Source organism: Quercus suber, unplaced genomic scaffold (assembly GCF_002906115.3).
Source record: "Quercus suber isolate HL8 unplaced genomic scaffold, Cork oak 2.0 scaffold_438, whole genome shotgun sequence".
In the NCBI taxonomy this organism is placed as follows: Eukaryota; Viridiplantae; Streptophyta; class Magnoliopsida; order Fagales; family Fagaceae; genus Quercus; species Quercus suber.
Genome location: NW_027069889.1, coordinates 81005 through 102270, shown reverse-complemented (window position 1 = coordinate 102270; position 21266 = coordinate 81005). Strand labels below are relative to the sequence as shown.

At 33.6% G+C, this 21266-nt stretch overlaps 1 protein-coding gene across 1 annotated transcript; it reads right to left on the bottom strand.

The window, feature by feature from the left end:
- Positions 1-4815: 4815 nt before the first annotated feature.
- On the bottom strand, positions 4816-7100 carry LOC111988178 (probable methyltransferase TCM_000336). The gene is made up of 4 exons (XM_024019960.2): positions 6978-7100; positions 6408-6812; positions 5583-5855; positions 4816-5316 (listed from the first exon to the last, which is right to left on the bottom strand). Exons 1-4 carry the CDS (start codon positions 7050-7052, stop codon positions 4981-4983), a joined length of 1089 nt encoding a protein of 362 aa, XP_023875728.1. The 5' UTR covers positions 7053-7100; the 3' UTR covers positions 4816-4980.
- Positions 7101-21266: the final 14166 nt, after the last annotated feature.

Sequence of the window (21266 nt, the reverse complement as noted above, 5' to 3'; positions counted from 1 at the left end):
AACAAAATGGAAAATGATTTTTGGACGGACTCTTTGATGTTATACATTGAAAAGGATATAGCTTCGACATTTAGTTTGGATTCAATCGTAGATAATTTTGAAGATTTGAAAGAGAGTCGAGTTCCCTTTTCATAGATGATTGTATTAAGAAACAATAGTGTTTTGTGTCTTTTGTATTTTTTGGTAGATGATTGTATCTTAATATATTAAGAAACAATGATTTTTGGGTATTTGTCTTGGTTGATAGTTTATTAATACTATATGGATGCTTATTTGTATTTTTTTTTTCGCTTATCTCTGCCACCCCCCCCCCTCTCTCGGCCCCAATTTGAAATCTTGGGTTCGTCCTTGATATTGACATCTCACTCAAAAGAGGTAAGTATGGGCTGGGACCACTTGATGCATGCCATATGAGGTAGTAAGCCTTATCTAGATAAGTGAAACAAAAATAGAGAGAGATAAGAAACAAGACAAGTAATTTTGTCTGGGAATGGAGAGTTGTGCAACCAACACACTCTGAGCAGAGGTAGTGGTTGGGCAGCTAGCATGCTAGTGGGTAGTCTTGGAGGGATACCCATAAGGAGCCAAAAGCAGTTGAGGGACAAAAATGGTGAATCCCACAATGGCAGATGGTATAAAAATGGGGTAGTTATGAACAGTGAAAGAGGGACAGACAAAGGAGAGATAGAAAGAAAGGAGAGAATAGAAAACAAAAGAATACATGAAAAAGCTAGAGAGAAAAGAAATAAAGACTGGAAATAAAACCAGAGAGGGAAAATGAATGGTAGGAATAAAGGCATGCATTAACAAGCTACTTTTTCTTTCCCTCTTGAGAGACCCACTCTATGAAGATTAAGAATCGAAGCTCAAACCATTTATGCTCTTTCTCCAAAGTGTGTAACTTCTATGGTAGGAGCCTTTCTTGAGGTTACTCGCGTTGGAGATTGGTTCCTTTCTTGGGTTTGCTTTTGCTGAAAAGTTTAGCCTATTGTTTGGTAGACAAACTCTTTCCTTTTTCTTTACTATTCGTACTTGTTGAGTGGTTTGCCTCCTGTTCAGTTATTGAGTTATTTACCTTTTCTACTGTAGTATTATCTCTATTTGCTGTATTATTCTGTTGTAACTCTGTTAACCAATTTCTTGGCGTTAGTTGTATTTATTCCATTTAGTATTGTAGTTACCTTGCTATACTGTATTCCTGCCATAACATTTGTAACAGTTGTTCCTGCTATGGCCATGCCATATGCTTAGCCCACAGTGCTCATGTTAAGACGCGTCTGCATTGGGTTGGCTCAACTTGTGCACAAGTTGGCTTGAAGCGTAGCCTTAGTAAGGCTAGTCCCATTAAATAATTTTTTTGTACTCATTAAATAAGAAGAAAATATAACTTATTATTAATTAAAATTAATAAAATATCATCTAATAAAAATTAACACATCATACCTATAAACTTATATTATTTTTCTTTGTTATTATAAATTATATTATATTGCTAGGTGGAAAAAAAAAAAAACCATAAAAACTTGGACATTTTTTTTTTTGACTATTTGTATTTAAGAAGAGTGAGACATACTGGGTAGCATCTGAGTAGAGAAGTGGAAAAAGAGATAAAGAATTGTGTGGTTCTTGGTTGAAGCTGATGAAGAATGGGCTAGATGGGTAGGTGAGAGTTATTAATAATGGGGTTAATTTTGTAAAATTAGTTGGCTGAACCCAACAATAAGTTTTTAGCGGTGTTTTCTCTCCATTTTGGAGAGATCAATTTTTTGTGGGCTTAGGGAGAAAATGCCTCGGCCCCACCAAAATCCTTCTTAATTTCCTTCCTAACCAAACAACTCCAAAAGTTATCTTCTCACTATTTCCTGTCCCTCCTATCTTCCCTCCAACCAAATGCATCATTTTAGTGTAAAACCAAACAGGTTATAAGAAAGATAACAAGGAGAAGATATTTGCACGTAAGAGCTTGCTGATGAACGTGAAGGTGGTCGAGATTGGGTTTGTTTGACAGGTGATGGAGATTGTTTGGGTCATGGCCCCTGGGAGAAGTGAAATTTGTTTGTGGGTTGATATGACAATTCGACTTCCATGATTGTTGTTGACATGTTTTTTTATAGTCAAAAAGACTTTTTAGTCCCTATTAGTGTGGGTTTGTTATCATTTTGGTTATTTGTGTTCTAAAATTGTTAATTTACACCCTCAAGGGTCTCAACTTTGAGAGGACATTCAATATGTCCATTCCATTCATATATGTTAAGTTTTTGCTGTTCTCTTTACTATTTCTTTTTACCCATTATTACAACATACTTATCTTGGGAGAAAAAAAGAAAAAAAAATAGCAAGATGCAAAGTGGGTCTCACATAGATCTGTTGGGAAGATAAACATCTCGGGGAGCTTCCTTGAATAATTAATATAACATATAAAGACATATTTTTACCCAAAAGGCCTAAGCCAAAAAAAAGGCCTAAGCCCAATGGGTATGTGTTCAATTGTGTTATATTAATCACTCATTCTTCTCATCATTATTCAATGTGGGATTTCATTCACAAGTGTATATCCCATAAGATTAACCTAGTATCGTGTGAAACCCATTTGCTTGTGAAAAATGAGAGAGATGGGGGATTGTGGGAGAAATTGTAAGTGAATTGCAGTGCTGGAGGGCTTGGGCTCAAGCTTAGGTGTGGAGGAGGTTCATTGGCTTGATTTTGCCGGATTTTTTTTTTTATGAACTAAAAGAAGGGTCTTGCGTGTGTTCATTAACCCCAGTCTACTTAAACCATGGGACACATGGCGTGGGACCACTCAGAAAAGTTGGGACTACCATTTACCAAATGTTACAAACCCATAGGTAGAACTTACCCTTGAAAACCGGCCGGCTTGCAAGGGGAGGGTGTTCAAGAGCTTATAAATACATGATTAAGCTTATACTTAATTCATGTGGGATACTGGGATCATAACACTTAATCAGGCATGAAAGTTTGAGAGAAGCTCCTACCAAGCTCCTTAGGAGGTGATTTCATTGGATGTGGAGCTCAATGATACTTATTTTAAAGTTAATTACGAGTCTACCCGTTTGTTTCTCCACGTTATTTTAGGTTTAGTGTTAGATTGTTGGTTTTCTAGAGCTTGAAGGGTATCTTTGAGACATGTATAAAGAGAAACTAATCATTGTATAAATAATTTAACTGTTATCGTATGTAGATGGAGGCTTAATGCGTGTTTTGATCATATTGTGATACATTATATTTTGATGCGTTATGGGATGAAAAATAGTTTCCTATCTCTTGTAGGTTTAATCTTGTATCTTTTAAGTGTTTCTTTGGATTGGTTTATTTTCATTAACTTATATATATATATATCTAAAATTTCCTGTTTATAAAAAAAAAAAAAAAAAACGCACATACACTTATTTATACTATTTTATTAATATTTAAGGAAAAGTCCGAAAAATAAAAGAAGAGGAAAAGACCAGTTTTATCCTTTACAAATTAAATCTCATATTTTAAAATGTATCACTTTAAACCACAGATTTTCATTATTGTGCTAAACAAAACCTACCTATGGTCTTAAATCAGTGGGGTTTGAAGTGACATGTTTGAAAGTATAGGATGTTCAAATGAGATTTAATTTGTTACAAGGATAAAACCATATGATATATATTTGACATTTTTAACTCTTTACCACAGATTTTCATTATTGTACTAAACAAAACCACCTATGGTCTCAAATCTGTGGGGTTTGAAGTGACATGTTTGAAAGTATGGGATGTTCAAATGAGATTTTGCTTCTTACAAGGATAAAACCATATGATATATATTTGACATTTTTAAATCTTTGATTATATATATTTTTTAAGGAAATGTTAACGAGTACCGTAAGACATTGGTTAACAATCCAATTAAAGAACGTTTTTATGAGAAAAGAAAAGAAAAAAAACAATTAATGTTTTGACAGCTGTTTTCATTTCCTATAAAAGTGATATTAAAATTTTCTTAAAATATATTCTTAACCAATGCCCCAACAGCACTCATTAACATGACCTTATTTTTTAATATATAAAAAACTCTTTGATTATGAAATTTAACGCCTGAACAAACCGCACAATAATTGAAGTTGTGATTACACAGGTGACTGATAATTATTTTTTTAAAAGGAAAATGGCTTTGTTTAAGACGATTAATAAGTGCTAGAGTGTATGGGTTAATGTTGAGTTTTTTATTTTTATTATTTCAATTAATCTACCTTTTTTGGGAACTCGCACAACATTAAATTAAAGTGGAGTTTTTGTTAAATTTCTTTTTCTACTTTCCAATATAGTGTGCATTTGAATACCGTTTATTTTGTTGAAAATTGAAAACTTATTATTGAAAACACTGTAGTAAAATATTTTTTATTGCTGTAAATTATTATTCACGCGTTTTTATTATTTTAATTAATCTACCTTTTTTGGAAACTCGCACAACATTAAATTAAAGAGGAGTTTTTGTTAATTTTCTTTTGCTACTTCTCAATATAACGTGCATTTAAATATCACTTATTTTGTTGAAAACTAAAAATTTATTACTGAAAATATTGTAGTAAAATATTTTTTATTGCTGCAAATTATTATTCACGCGTTTTTGTCACTTGGCTGGTCCATAAACAGTGTCAAGGAATCAGCAAAAAAAAAAACGCAACCTACTCAAACGCAAACACAGCCGCTACACAAACGCACCTATAGTGGAACCCAATCGATTCTTCAACAAGTGCAATTCAGCATTCGATAAACATATTTGATAAGTAAAATGCGCTTAGCAGTAAAGGTTGAAAATTATAAATAAAAAAAGGTGGATAATTATTAGCCCAGTCAGAAAGTATCATGGTTTCATTGTCAGGAAATTAAGAATATGGTTTACCAATGGACATGGTTTCATTGGCCACATTTACCTATGATGGTATTTAATCAAATTGCTGACAGCAAAACCCATGCTGAAATATCAACTTCACTTTAATTTTCTTAGAACAAGAGCAAAAGAGACAGGCTTGATTTCTTCTTTAGCCATTTCCTCATCCAACATTCTGCCGTAATTGTAAAACAAATTGTCCAAAACCCTTTCTCCAAAATGGTGGCAAATCATTGATTCTTGGATGGCCCTAACTGCCATGGCAACCGCTGTTCCATAGCTCACACCATCCTTGTCCTCCCTCTCTATTTCAAACATCTCAAGCTGGTCTAACCCAAAAGAACCTTCCTTTCGTACTTCATCTTCTATTTCATTCTTTGATGGGGCATAGAAATGCGCATCATAAGAATCAAGCTTCTCTTCGTCAACTTCTCCCTTTAAAATTTGACCGCACCAAAAAAAACAAAAAGGTTAATAACTTATGTGTGTTAGCGTTGGCGTAGATAAAAATGCTAAAATTAGTACAAATTTTATTACGTAAAACTTATAAACTGAAGTAAGAATAAACATAATTAATGAGTTTTAGTGTTTGAATTGGTTTTTTTGTTTTTGTTTTGGTAATTGGTGACATTTCAGCGTGTAAACTTTACTCTATCTCCATTCGAACATAATTTGGGATTTAATGGCCCGAACGTACGTACCTCTGAAACCAATTTGGCAAAGGAGAGCGAGAGAAGTTCCCATAAGAAAGAGTTGCCTCTGTCAACATGATCTTGACCTTTCCTACCAAGCAAGATCAGCACCATTTGTCCCCCGACAACTAGCTCATCAGACCGAGAGCGAAGGAACAAATTGAAGTCCTCCTGGAATTGCTTAAAGTATGCCTGGGACACCTGTGGGGGGCTTGATTCAGAGATGTAAATATGGCCTTTGTTTATTGATCTTTCCTGCTCATCTTTAAGACCTGGAGGAACCTGCATGACTTTGTTGTTAAAAATAAGCATGCTTTTTGTTAAGATATCATGGCACACTCGATGCCTAGTCAAGCCCAAATTCAAACCTACTTAGCGTGCAAACGAAGAAATCCTAATTCTATTTGTACTTCAACTCTTGTAATATGTGATAGTGAATGATTTAATCTTTTATATATACCCTATTCTATGTTTTCTTGAACAGTATTGTTCACTGTAAAATATAGAGTTTAAAAATAAAGCTGAGTTTATATGAACTTTAAAAGCTTTATAAGTTGTCAAGTGGAACCACATAAATTTCATTTTTTTTTTATTATATTCTCATATTAAAGTTTGGTAAAGTGATATATTTAGTCTAAGTAGACTCTCTAACTAAACAACGTAAATTTGCCCTCAAAAAATAACCAAACAACGTAATTTTTTTTTTTCATTTTCATTTTCTTGATTCAGCTTTTTCTTTCTTTATAATTTTATTTTCTCACTTTCATAATTTCATTATTTCTGAATTCTGATGTCGAAAAAGGGAAAATGTAAAAGAGAAAAGTAACTTCTCACCCTGGAGAGCCAGTGCAAACTGTAGGATGAATAGATGAAGTGCAAAGAGTTGTTGGGGAAAAGTCTTCCATAAAAAGAGCCAGCATAACCACCTATGAAAATAAAGGGACACCCACCATTTTTTTCTTTTTTAAGCTCCCTGTGGAATTCGGGCAAGGCCTTAAAGATTGAGTTAAAGTCATTTGTTGGAAGATCATTAAGGTAGACACGAAACTCTGGTGGTGGGTGCAAGATTTTGCGGCTAGTCCTTTCAACAGCTTCAACGATATCTTTGATGATGGTTAAGGTATTGGGTCCAGAAGAGCAACCAAGATCAGCTATGCCTAAGCTCTTTGGAGTAGTTGTAAGAAAAAGTTCTTGTATTGTTCCCATAGTTATGTGCTTCACTATATCAGATGCCTTCTTCTGTTAAAGAACGTCAGAAAAGAAAAATAAGGTAAAGTAATACAACAACAACCAAAGTCTTAGTTCCAAAATTTTGAGATCGGCTATATATTCTCAACGTATTAATTAGGGTCGGTCCTATGAATAAACACTAGACAGAAAGTCTAAAAGAAATGAGAGGTAAACCTGGAGTGATGAGTTATTGGCATAGCTGGTGACACCAACACCACCAGTCATGTGAAAGACATTCTCCACATCCATGTGAGTTAGAATTTGCCTTTCTTCTTTGCCTTGAACTTGGATGTGTTCTGGACTTTGGTCTCCTTATAAAGGCAAACCTTAATGATGGGATTTCTTTGCTTTTTATCTGTTTCATTAATTAATAGATATATTATTTATCATGGTTCGTGCACTGGCTATCATGGTTCATGGTAGTCCAAATTACATTAAAATCGAGTAAAAAAAATTAGTGTTGTGGCAGGGTATGAGCCACACAAATCTTGAGTTTGGACTTTGGACTGTTAACTTATGCATGTCTTAATACCTAACTTGTTTTAGGATTTAAATTGACAGAATATTGATTGTGACAATGTAAATTTGAAATAGGATTGTAATTATATGGAAAAAAATAATTTAATGTGAAGCTACTCAAAATACTCCATTTAAAAAAACCTCCCTGAAGCAAGTCACAAAATTTTCAACTAGGGATTCTACCTGATGGCTGCTTGAATAATGCTCAAGCAATCTTGCTGAAGGAACAGCATTTATAGCTTCTTAAATACTATCATTTATAGCTTCTAAATTTGTGATGGTTGGAAACAAATGAGCATGCAAAGAATTATATAAAAAGTTGAAACATAGGTACAGTTGGTGAAGTACTTTAAGTGTACAATCTTGTAGAAGAAATTACATTTAGAGCATTCTTATCTACGGTGCTAAAAATGCTAAATGTTATTTTTTAGCATTTTTAGCACCTCAAATGATAAAAACACACCTACGTACATCAAATATGCTAAATCTTAAAAATTTTAGCATTGAGCTACAGTGGAATATCATCTTTGACACCCTACTATAATAAGATGCTAGAGTTTTTTAATATATATATATATATATATTTTTTTTCTTTTTCTCTTTCTCACTCTCTCTTGTGCTGTGCCTTTCTTCTCCACTGCTTTCCTCTCTCTTTCTCTTTCTCCTTCTCAGACCACCATACACTCTCGTTTTCACCTTCTAGACTACCACCTCCACCGCGAATTGAAGCTCTCCGTTGATAGATGCCGCAAGCTCCACCTCCGCGTTTCGAAAATCCTTGACAAAACGCAGACAAGGATGACATTTTTCTGAGACCGAAATGGCACGGACGGTTTGGGGTTCGGTTTTGGGATTAGATGTACTGTGATGACTTCAACTTAAAGAAGAGGTTGATGGGTGAAGACATGTCCAAGATTTTGGCTTTGCTCAAGGTAAACAACCGTACAAATAGACGTGTTCAAGATGTGGGTGGATGTGGAGGGAGATGATGTTTTTGATGGTGTAGATGGAAGGGTGGGTGGAGAGGAGATCGGACATGGTGGTGTTGTCGACGGCGCAGACGGTTATGGTGGTGCGGCTGTTTATCTCATTGGTGAGGTGCGTGAGGGAGAGGTAGTGGTTGAAGGTCGAGAAGTCTAGGTGTTGAGTTGATTTGTGGGTCTAGGTTGATTCGGTGGCTTTGGATGTGGATGTTTTTTTTTTCTTTTGGCTGTTGTTTGTGGTTGCGGTGGATCTGGCTGGTGGCAGCGATGGTGGATGGATGTGGTGGTTTTGGTATGGGTGGATGTGGATGTGGAGTTCTTTTTTTTTTTTTTTTTTGCTATTGTTTGTGGTTGCGGTGGATCTAGCTAGTGGTTGGTGGCAGCGATGGTGGATGGATGTGGTAGTTGTGGTATGGGTGGGTGGATGTGGTGGCCGCCGGTGCTGGGTTGAGAGAGAGAGAAAGAGAGAGAGAGGAAGAATAAAAATGAAAAAGAAAGAATATTTAAATGAAGTTTAAAAAAATATAAGTTTTAATGTAAGGAACATTGTAAAGCGATGTGTTATATGTTATAAAATTAGTGTTTTAGATGCTAAATGTTAAATTTTTTAAGATGTTTGATGGGAATGCTCTTATAGTTTCTTAATTTGTGTGCCATGCAATTAATGTTACCATTTATAGCTTCTTAATTTGTGATGGTTGGAAACAAATGGGGTTACAAAGATTCGTATAAAAGTGGAAAATTTAGGTACATGTAATAAATTGATAGTTTATTTGTTTCAAATTTTATAAATCTCGTTATAAATATTGTTTCATTACAATGTTTTATTAGAGTGAATTCAAAATATTTTTTTATCTTTTAAAAATGTCTTATTAGCGGGTGCTTTTAGGACATTTGATAATATATTATTTTAGAAAAGTTTTATATGACATGGAAAACTTTTTTATGGCACCGGCTCATTTCCCATTAAATTTTCTCCAATCCTCTCACATTTTTAACCAGATGGACACACGACAACTACAAAATCTAATGGTAAAAGGCAACCCATGTCACAATATCCAGGGATAGAACCAGGATTTGAACTTAGGGGGGGCCAAAAAAAAATTGTTTGAAAATTTTTAGAAATTGGTACATTAATACTAAAAGTTGCATTGTTAGTATTGGTTCTCAAATAATTTGTATTTTTTTTATAAATAAATTGGACATTGTAATTGACTTTCCCATAATCTAAAATAAAAGTCATATTAATTATAAGGATTCATAATCAATACTTTTGTAACTCAACTGACACTTCTTAATTCTTAGTGTGTCCAAACAAATACATGTAGGGTTCGAATCCCCTCTTCTTCTTGTTGTAGTTGTCAAATTATCTATATAAAAAATTATAGGAATTTATCACGGTTTTAAAATTACGATTGCAAAGAGAATTGAAAAAATGAATGTTTCTAAACTTCTAGGTTTTTTGGTTTGATTCAAGTTGGACTGATTCTTTAATCTTTTCTTTGTTTTAAAATTAGTTTATTTTTTATTTTTACATTATTCTATATTAACCTATATTAATAACTACATCTTCACCTATCCCTTTTTTTCTAAGTTCTAACAAAAGGTTTACTCTTTAAAAAAAAAAAAAACTATAGGTGTACTTGTACCCCTGTTATTCGTTTGTTAGTAGGCGCCATGATTTTGTGGCTACTTGTAAAAATTTTCACCGATAATTTTGGAATAAAAGTTTCCACTTTCCACCTTTATCACTTAAAGATTAAAGAAAGGCAGAGTAGTAGCCACCTCACAAGTCACAACACACCACAAGGCAAAGAAAAAGAGAGAGGAGGGAGAAAAGATAAGATCAAAGAAGGAAGAGAGATCCATCCACGAGACCAAACCTTGTCTATAAAGGTGTTTTTGTTATCCGGTTTTGTGAATTGTCGAAATGATTGTCTTAAAGTTTTTGTTTTTCTCGGGCAAATGGAATGCAGGAATGGTCAAGTAAGTTTTCTGTTTTGATTTTATGGGCCAATTTGAAAAGTATATTGAGGGAGGGGGGCCAAAATATAAATTATAGGGACAAAATTCTAGACTTTTGTGTAGATACACATACTAATCTTTGGTTTTTCAAAATCTTTGGGGCCCTCTGCCCATACATAGGTCTGTCACTGACAATATCACTAATGTTGATCCTTGATACAAACTTATAGTCGTAGGAAACTCGCTTCCTCCCCTTGTTCTTGTACTAGTTACAGATACATCATACATATCTTTAATCAACTTAATATAATTTAGAGTAACTCATTTCTTTTCCAAAATCATCCACTCTCAAAGTGATTGAACTGTTCATCATAAGCTATGGGTTCCTTTACAAATGTCACATACTCGTATCACCTCGCTTAACTTCCTAAGTAAAGTATCTTGTTGGCCATTTTCATTTTCTATGTCTGATTTGAGGTCAATGGTGGAAAGAGCTTTGTGTCTCAATTTCCCACTAGTAGTCAGAAAGCGACTTTGAGTTTATCAAATCAGTTTTCACTTTGGTTGAAAAATGAGATTCTTTGTTTCTTGCAAAAAGTAGCACGGGTGCTGGACACGTGTTAAAGGAGGGATACACATTTAGTTGGACCCGGTTTTTTCATTGTGGGAAGGCCATGTACATATGGATATAGTGCGCGCCATCAAATTTTCAATTGGCAAAGTTCACTCTATATGCATGAACTTGAGCAAATGGGGCTCCAAATTGGTCCTTGTAACAATTGAAGATATTAGAAACAAACAATTTAACATTTTATGGAAAATTTATTGGGTACTCCCGGAGCAATGTTCATTCCTTTCACATTAAGGGAAATGGGGCTCCAAATTGGTCCTTGTAACAATTGAAGATATTAGAAACAAACAATTTAACATTTTATGGGAAATTTATTGGGTACTCCCGGAGCAATGCTCATTCCTTTCACATTAAGGATGGATCCCATGGTGGGACCCACCCTCATGTGAGAAGATGAGAGTGAGTATTGCTCTCGGTGTACCACTTTATGGGACTGAATTCGAAAGTGCATGGGTGAGTGTTAGGCTGTGAGCTAAATTTGATTAATAGACCCATTGTTAAGTACAACGCGGAATTCACTTTGTCTGCAAAGAGCAATATTACATCTACAAAAATTTTCATAATATTTTAAAAACATTTGAATTGATAAGTTTTTACTAATTTTTATCTAGATACACCATTAACATAATTTTTTTATTTAATATTAATAATCTGCCACATTAGCTTGATGTGAATTTTGTGGTTAATTTTGGTGTCGATAGACTTTTTTCTTTCAAAACCAGATCAAATAAATGTACCTAAACTTCTTCAACTCAAGTATCTCCTTAATGTTCTAACTCTTTTTTGAAAAAAAAAGGCACTTCCTTAATGGTTAAATGTCAATTTGGGTGGCAGGAATATGTACCCCCACCTACATGTTTACATAAACTCTCTTTTTGACTTCTTTATATGTCCATTTCTTTTGATTGAAAAACTTTTTCGTTTGTAATATTCAAGTAAAGCGTACATTGTACTTAAAATATACATTTTTTGTTTATTAAAGTAGTAAATTAAACTGAAAACATTAATTGTCCAGTTTATTTTGTTGTGCAGAAGCAACTAATATTAGAGAGAGCTATAAAATGAAATATAAAACTGAAAACATTTATAACCCATTTGCGAAAAAGGACTAAACAAATTAAAATTGGCCCAGATAAGAACTTTCAACTGATTTACCATATACCCCATTTTGCCATATTGGCAAGCCTACCGAGAATTACAAAACTGAACACAATTGCACACTCTTCTATCCAATCAAATATATTCCAAACAATCCATTTGAGCATAAGAACCAGTAAGTTAAAATTGGCCCAGTCAACAGATTACCAAATACCCCATTACACTATATTGGCAAGCCATACCGAGAATTACAAAACTAAACACATTTGCATGTTCTTATATCCAATCAAACCAAAAAAAAAAGAAAAACCATTTAAGCATAAGAACTAAACAAATTAAGATTGGCCCATATAAGAACTTCCAACAGATTTACCAAATACCCCATTATGCCATATTGGCAAGCCGCATCAAGAATTACAAAACTAAACAAATTTACATGCTCTTTCTCTTATATCCAATCAAACATATGTAAACTGTACACAATGTGACTAAGTGTTCAGTTTGAAAATACATTTGGTTGTGCGCAGGATAACCAGACCGGCGCACGTTAGCAAAAACACACATAGGACTTCAAAGAAATTGAAGTTGATGACACTAAATAATTGATCAGTTTACAAAAAAAAAAAAAAAAAAAAAAATAGAAAGATCAGAAGCTTAAAACTAGAACCAGAAATAGAAAGCGAAGTGACGGAACCCTAACGGCGGTTAAAAAAGGAAAAGGGTTGAACTGACCAGGATCCTGGCGGCGAGAGAGTGAGAGGGGCCACGGTGGGAGAGAGAGTTGAGGGCGACCTCGGCGGCGGAGTGCTCGGCCTGGCGGAGAGTGGAGCAGTACTGAGGGCTGTCGAAGATCTCGCCGTTAAAGTTGACGGTGGCCTTGATCCTGGGCGCGTGGTCCGGACCTTCCCGAATGCACGTGTAGGACGGAGGTTGAAGCAGNCGACCTCGGCGGCGGAGTGCTCGGCCTGGCGGAGAGTGGAGCAGTACTGAGGGCTGTCGAAGATCTCGCCGTTAAAGTTGACGGTGGCCTTGATCCTGGGCGCGTGGTCCGGACCTTCCCGAATGCACGTGTAGGACGGGAGGTTGAAGCAGCTCCGCTGGGCCAATTTTAATTTGTTTAGTCCTTTTTCGCAAATGGGTTATAAATGTTTTCAGTTTTATTTTTCATTTATAGCTCTCTCTAATATTAGTTTTATATTTCATTTGCGACGAAAACATTTTGTTACACTATAAAGCTTCTGAGTATGGTTTTTAAATTTTAGCCACATTGTGTACTGTTTACATATAATTGTCCTTGTTTATTTATGTAGAAAATTTTAAAGTCTTATTTATTTATTTGTTTTATAGGAAGATAATGAGGAAGGTGAAAGGATGATGAACTACAAATATATGATACCACAAAGAATACAACGGTTGTTGAACTATCACTTAAACTTCAAATTTAATTTTTTTTAGGTACAATTATTTGGGTACATATTTAGTGCCCCAAACTGGAGGATCAAACTTTGAATATCCTATTTAGGAGATGACAAGAAGTGCCATATGACAAAAAAAGGGTCATTAGTAATTATAATTTAACTAATTTTAAACAAATAAGTTTTCATTAAAAACCTTTGAGCAAAAAAACTAGTGTGTCGAAACTGTCTTTTTAACAAGATAGGGGTAGAGAAAAGAAACTGTAGAAGTGTAAGATAAATTGAATAAAAGTATATTCAAATCTTTTCAATTTATCCTCTACCTCTCTCCAAGCGAGTCCACACAGCCGGAGTCAAGATTTTCTCTTAGGGAGGACAAAGTCCGAGCAGAAAAAGTTTTAGCATGTGAGAATGAGAATAATTTCTCCATTACAAAATCATCTTCCATTTACTGTGAAGGCTTGTTTTGGCTTCTGAATTATTTGTATTTTTTCTTTTGAAAAAAATTGAAATATTGTAGTTGATTTTTCCTTAATCTACCTATCAAATAAAAATAATATTTTATAATCTCATTATATATCTAATATTCTTCTAACTGAAAAAAATAATTAGTGCTTATGTGTTTCTAAGGGGGAAAAAAGTCACACACCTGAACACCCATGCAAAATAAAGTTCTTAAAAACAAAAAAAACAACTGAACAATCCTTTACGTGGAATCATACAACACAATAACAATCTTTCTTTAGCTGTGTATTTTGTTTCTTGTTCTTTTGTTTGGGTTAAGAGCATCTTCAGCAGATTTATCAAATTTTTGTACTGTTTGGAGAATGAACAGTGATTTTTACCTTTATCTACTTACTTTTCAAATACACTTTTCAACAGATGCTCTATCTCATTTAAATATTATTTCTTCATTCGTTATTTATTCTTTTTTAATAATTATACATCTTCCAACATTTTTCTTTTAACACCTAATTATTATAATAGAAAAAAAGAATTTGAAGAATGAACAGTAGCCCTTCAGACTTGATGGGCTATTGTTCATGAGTCAAAAAAAATCCAGGTTTATCAAATCTATTGAAGCATAAACAGTGCACAAATTCTCCAAATTTAGCTAATATACCCGAATACCGTACCTGTTGGAGATGCTCTAAGAGAACCTGATACATTGGTACTTACCTTTTGCTTAAAAACAGAAAAAAGAAAAAGAAAAAAGAGAACCTGCAATGGTACATTGGTACTTACTTTTAAGTTCTAGATTGTCTTTTTTCTTCAATAAGGATAATCTGCCTCCTGCCTTGACGGCTATCTGTAAGGCTGATTATCCCGTGTTCTTTCTTTCCTTTAGTAATGCATTGCAGTTTATCCAAGAAAAAAAAAAAAAAAAAAATACAACACAATAACACCCAAATTCTGAAATACGAAACATTTTCTACTTTGGGTCTCAAAGTAGTAAATGGTGAAAATATACCAAAGGCAGAGTCATATATATAATCCAAACATGGAGTGACATAGATACAATAATTTGAATAAAAAAGCTAAACAATGAAACACGTACAGTCGTCATAATTTTATAGCCACATTACAATCACAAACATTGTTTATTGAGATTTGACAATTAGATAAATAAGAAATTATTCCCATAATTTGAGAGACCAATAAACTTTTGGATTAACTTTCAATTTTGGAAGGGCCAAGTACAAAATTTTAAATTATATATATTATTTTAAAAAAAAAATTAAAATTTCAAGAGGCATGGCTCCTTGGTCTCACTGTGGTTCAGTCCCAGCCAACGAGTCCAAGTTTTAATTCGTAACAGTACGTTTGGATGAACTATTAGAGCAATTGAAGGAAATGATAAGAGAATGATGTATTTGGATACATGGCTTTAAAGCAAAATGTTTTCACTAAAAATGGACAAAACACATCTTTCTTTAGGTTGTATTTGGGTAAAGTTGTAAGTAGAATTTGGGCACATGATGGAATTTAAAATTATGTCATATAAAATTCCTTCTTTAGGTGTGCTGGGAAAATAAGGTCAGTTTGGTAATGTTGGTCTAGTAACGTTGTTTAAGTTTTATGAAAATACGTGTGGGTAAAAAAGTATTGTAGAAATACGCATTGTGTTGTTTAAACAACACAACCAAACAGGCCCTAAATTCCAAATTTCATGAGGGAATTCTAACTGGCATTAGAGAGTTAGAGTATTAGCATTAGTCATGTCGAAAATTTAGTAATTTGGCATCACAAAAAATTACTTTATTTATTTTACCATCTCACTTTACAAAACACCCAACATTAGTGGTTTTATTTTAGCATTCAACACAATAAAATAATATAAACAATACAGTAAAATAATATATCTATTACAATAAACAACAACCACTACCACCAACATAATAAAATAATATAACTTTTAATAAATTTTTTTTTTTACCATCTTGGCTACAGTGCACAATCATTTTTGGCTATGCATTGTAGCTCAACAGCCAAACTTTTTGGTTTTCCCTTCACCATTGCAGCATGCTTTTTAGTAATAGTGGTGCTAAAAATAGCAATATGATTTTTTAGCATCACCAATACTAATGCTCTATTTCTTTTACAAATGCTGTATAAATATAAAAGAATTAATCTAGGACCACAATTTTTATAATACAATTTTTTTCAAAATTTTGACGTGGTACACAATGAATGGTCGTCTATAATTTTAATAAGAACCCATCATTTTTTCTCCACAATTCACAGCCTATTATATCAAAGTTGCTTCACAAAAATTTTGTTCACATATTTTCTCTTTGTAAAATCTCCATAATATACTTTATCTTTATCTCTCAACCCTTCCCCTCTTATCTCTCGTCCTTTCTTCAGAGCACATCCTCCACTTGAAAAGAAGTCATCCTCATTGAGAATCAGATCCCTAGAGAAATTACGGTGTCACTTTCGATTTCGACAATATTCTACATTCTCCATTTGCAAGATAATCTCTTTGTTGGAGCATTTTAATATTAAATAATTAAAATGCATAAATGTTACAACATAAATGTAAAGACGTGGGAGTGAATATAGAAGATGAGGAGTCAGTAAAAATGTTTAATCCTACATTGAAAAAGAGAGAGACTATTTTATTCTTTTTAATTGTGGTGATTAATGGGCTAACATGAATTGTCTAAGATATTAGACTAGATACGTGCGCAAATGGGAGGTGAAGGGTGAAGGGTGGAGCTATCAAAAATGGAAATGAATTAGCCTCTTGGATCCTCCTACTTGACAACTCATTCAGAGTAATTACCATATTTGTTGGCAAGGAAGGGTGTTCTTTTTGGTGGAGCTTTGGGCTCGAACACTTTGTGCAGAGGTTGTTCTAACCATACGACATTTGTTGGGTTGCTGTATCTTGAGGGAGACGAGTCAGAGACGGTCTGCACTGGTTAGAAAGTTTAACCAACCAAGGACTTGAATCTCCTTAAAGAGAGCAAGTGCCGTGCCTCAGTTCAAATAGTATCGTGTAAATTCTCTCTTTAAATTAATAATATTTAGAAGTATTATTCAGTTTCTCGTTATGTTATTTCCATTATCATTGTGTCAACACTCTTCTTTGAATCAAATGAGCCTTTGATTTAGTATCTTTGACTATTTAGAGTAATTTGAATATTTGAGGGTGGAACAAAATTGTGAATTCTATGAAAAAAATTCAATAAGGTATGAAAAACAAAACAAAGAAAAGAGAAAGAATTCAGAAGGAAGAATTGTCATATTTATATTAGAGTCTATTGGACCCAAACATGTTGTAAAGCCCAAACTCAAAGGAGCCCTTACCGAAGATGTTTTTATACAACCCCCTCGGCCTAATTTTTCAAATTCAGTCCTACAGTCTCACAGCTTGGCTTCTCCTCTATCCCTTATAACTCTACCCTCTTTATCTGTCTCCTAGATAATGGTGTCACTCTTTTACTTTTATATGTTGATGACTTGGTTATCACTGCAATGATCTTATGGGATTAAGGAACTAAGATGATCATTTAGCCATCACTTCGAAATGAAGGATACGGGCACTATTAGTTATTTTCTTGATTACAAAGTCATTTCGTTTGATCTTGGCTACTATCTCCCTCAAGGAAAAAAAAATAAAAAAAATAAGACTCATATATCTCGTGTGAGTCTTATTGATTGCAAGTTAGCTAATAGGTCACTAGACCCCAAAATTATGTCTCATGCCACAGTTTGTAATTTTGTATACTTAACAATCACCTGTCCTGCATTTCACACGTTGTGCATTACGTTTGTCAGTTTATTCACTTATTGGCTTTTCTTTCCTTGCGCCAATAACCAAGTATTATGTGCCTACTTTGATGTTGACTAGATAGGAGACCCCAATTATTGTTAATCCACTGCTGGGAATTCTTCTTATTAGTTATGGGAGTAATTGATTATGCTCTTTTATCAAGGATATGAGTGTCTTTATTGCTAATATTATACTCCTTTATTATGATAATTAGAGATTTAGAATGTTGTTCAAATTGCTTATAATAATATTTTCCATGAATAAACAAAGCATATCAAAATTGACTTTCATTTCATTCTCACTACTTTCTTCAACGGCTTTTCCTGTTCTCCATCTTTAATTTGTCTCTTCTAAAAGAAATGAGATTAATATTTGATCTTTGATTATTGATAATGTTAAAACCATAGGATTGTAATTTGATTTTTCATGTAAATAAAAATTTATTAAACTATGTAATTGAATTAAAAAAAAAAACTAAAATGATTTAGTTTTTCCTTGCAGACATTAATTCCTTGATCCAAAAACAATGTTAATTACTAGTTTATTTATTTATAAATAAAATAACATGAATAAAAGGTAAAGAGGGACAAAATTGGCCTCTGCCCTTTTTGGGCAAAATAAGTAGCATTCTACTCCCTTTTCCAAACTAAATAGGGAAATACTCATCTTTTGAAACTCGACTTACTCAAAATCGAGTTTAAAAAAAAAAAAAAATCTAGAGCCCTATAGTGATATTTTTAAGGACCTATAGTGACGTTTAAAGGATCTATAGTGGTGTTTTATAACTCGAGCTCCATGAAATCGAGTTATATGCAATCTTTTTATGTATGACTCAAGTTCAAGGAGTTCGAGTTACAAAACACCACTATAGGTCCTTAAAAATGTCATTATAGGTCCTTAAAAACGTCACTATAGGATTTAACTCAATTTAGAGAAAGTTGAGTTTCAAAAGAAGGGTATTTTTCTAATTAGTTTGGAAAATGGGGCAAAATGCTACTTATTTTGCCCGAAAAGGGCAAAGGCCAATTTTGTCCAGGTAAAGAATATATATGTATATATTGCATCCATTTATTATAAACTTCCAAACATACTAAAACAACCCAATCCTTTTTATTCCATCTAATTCCTGTTTATATAGGTTCTCAAAAAAAAAAAAAAAAAAAAATTCCTGTTTATATATTCCTTTATAAACTCAAAGGCATTTTATAAAAGGAATTCGAAGAGGAATTAGAAAAAAAAAATATTAGTTCTTGGGTGGAAGGGCAAAAGCGGAAGCGAGAAGAGCGTTTCCTTTTGAGTTTGTCAATGTCCATTGCAAGCAATACGGGCATATGAACCGCACAAAGAAAGAGAAGCAGAAGAAAAATAATAAAAGAAATAGGATAGTCAAGACATTTTAGATGAAGCAGAATAATAAGGCCTTTGATCTAGCTATTGCTTTTTCTTAGCGTTTGTTTCTTTCCCATATATATATAATGCGTTTGGGAATTATGTTGTTTGCTGCTGTCTTGTTGGTATTAATGTTTAAAGTCTTGACGCCACCGCCATTGTGACAAAAACTAGAAAGCACTTCCGAGAAGCAAAAGTTTCGAGAAAGTAATGATGAGAGTGTGTGCATATATGGTCATATATGGGAAGTGGAAATATTGTATATTTCGATTTTGGGCTACCACACGCTCACGGTGAAACTAATCCAAGTCCTCTTTTAACTTTGTATGTCCATTACAATCAGTATATATTCACGCATATGCACCGCACAAAGATGAGCACATGAAGGTCTAGGCCAGACCTTTTAGATGAAACAGATCTTCTGGATATGACCAATACAACTAACTTGCTTTTCTTAGCTGTTTTTTTCTTCTCATTATACTATGATCATTTAGTTTAGAGATGCCTCATGAGTATGCTATCACAAAATCAGGCAGTGGCTTTCGTTACAAGAGCAAGAGGAACACAATTTTCAGTGGCTAGAGATCATTAGGGAATAGCAACCAACAAAGGTGTGTTTTTGAAGTAGCTAAAAGAGGTTTGGAACCTTTTTTAGATTGTTGGTGTATTATTTTGTTTGATCCTTTGGCCTTTGGGTCCCAAGCTAGGAACGGGCTATTTGTAACTTGGTGTGTGCGCGTCTATACAAGTTTCTCAATGGTTGGTTCTGAACTCCTTTTCATGTCAAATTGCTAGAAAGAAGGAGAAATTGTAGGCAAATGAGAACATCTAACTTGCTTTTCTTAGCTGTTTTTTTCTTCTCATTATACTATGATCATTTAGTTTAGAGATGCTTCATGAGTATGCTATCACAAAATCAGGCAGTGGCTTTCGTTACAAGAGCAAGAGGAACACAATTTTCAGTGGCTAGAGATCATTAGGGAATAGCAACCAACAAAGGTGTGTGTTTTTGAAGTAGCTAAAAGAGGTTTGGAACCTTTTTTAGATTGTTGGTGTATTATTTTGTTTGATCCTTTGGCCTTTGGGTCCCAAGCTAGGAACGGGCTATTTGTAACTTGGTGTGTGCGCGTCTATACAAGTTTCTCAATGATTGGTTCTGAACTCCTTTTCATGTCAAATTGCTAGAAAGGAGATATTGTAGGCAAATGAGAACAATCCAAGCCAAACTTTCATAGGCATTATTTTATTACATAGAAAAGCACTTGAGAATAACATACCAACAGTACTTCGTGCGGGAATTAGAAAAAATAAAATACAAACTTGGCCTACCACCTTATTATTGGATAGCCACACAGGGTCGGTCCGAGCGTTTCGGAGGCTTAAGGCGAAATTTTCAAATGCAGTCTTTATGTTATCACTTAAATAATATTTAACTAGCATTTTATATAATGTTTTTTAAAATCCATTCTTTTTACTCTTTAATATGATTTTTTTTTTGAGAAAATGCTAAAGTTATAACAAATTTTATTACAAACTGGTGTTGTAATGAATGTGATCAATGACATGAGCCTTACAAAAATACTAAAAATATTATAAAATTTACAACATGAGAATTACAAAGATATATCACCAACCACAAAATATTCATTAAAAAATGCATTCAGTAGTTTGTTGAAATTTACCTATCATATTCATTGTCACATCAAATTATAAAAGTTATGGAGACCACGACGCACCCTAGGTGCAGTGATCACTCTACAAGTATAAGTTCTTATGGGGTGGGGGGGCAATGGCTGAGATTTAAGTCTTTAAAAAAGAGTTTTGCACACATATACACTTAGATTAGGCTAAAGTATAATTTTTATCTTGTATAAAAATAATTAAATAAATAAAAGTTTTGTAATAAAATTTATAGTATTTTTAACATTTTCCTATTTGAATTACTTGTGATTAGTAACACGTTTATTTGTAAGACCTATTTATTTAAATTTGTCTTATCTCTATCTTTAGCATTACTTAATTCTTTGAGTCTTCTTTATAGTGAAAAAAAAAATGTAAACTAAAATGTTTTAATATCTCCAAAAAATATTTATATATAAAAAATAAATAAAAAAATTTGCCCCAAAATTTGGGGCCTTCTCTAGTAAGGGGGCCCTAGGCAATGGCCTAATTGGCCTAAGC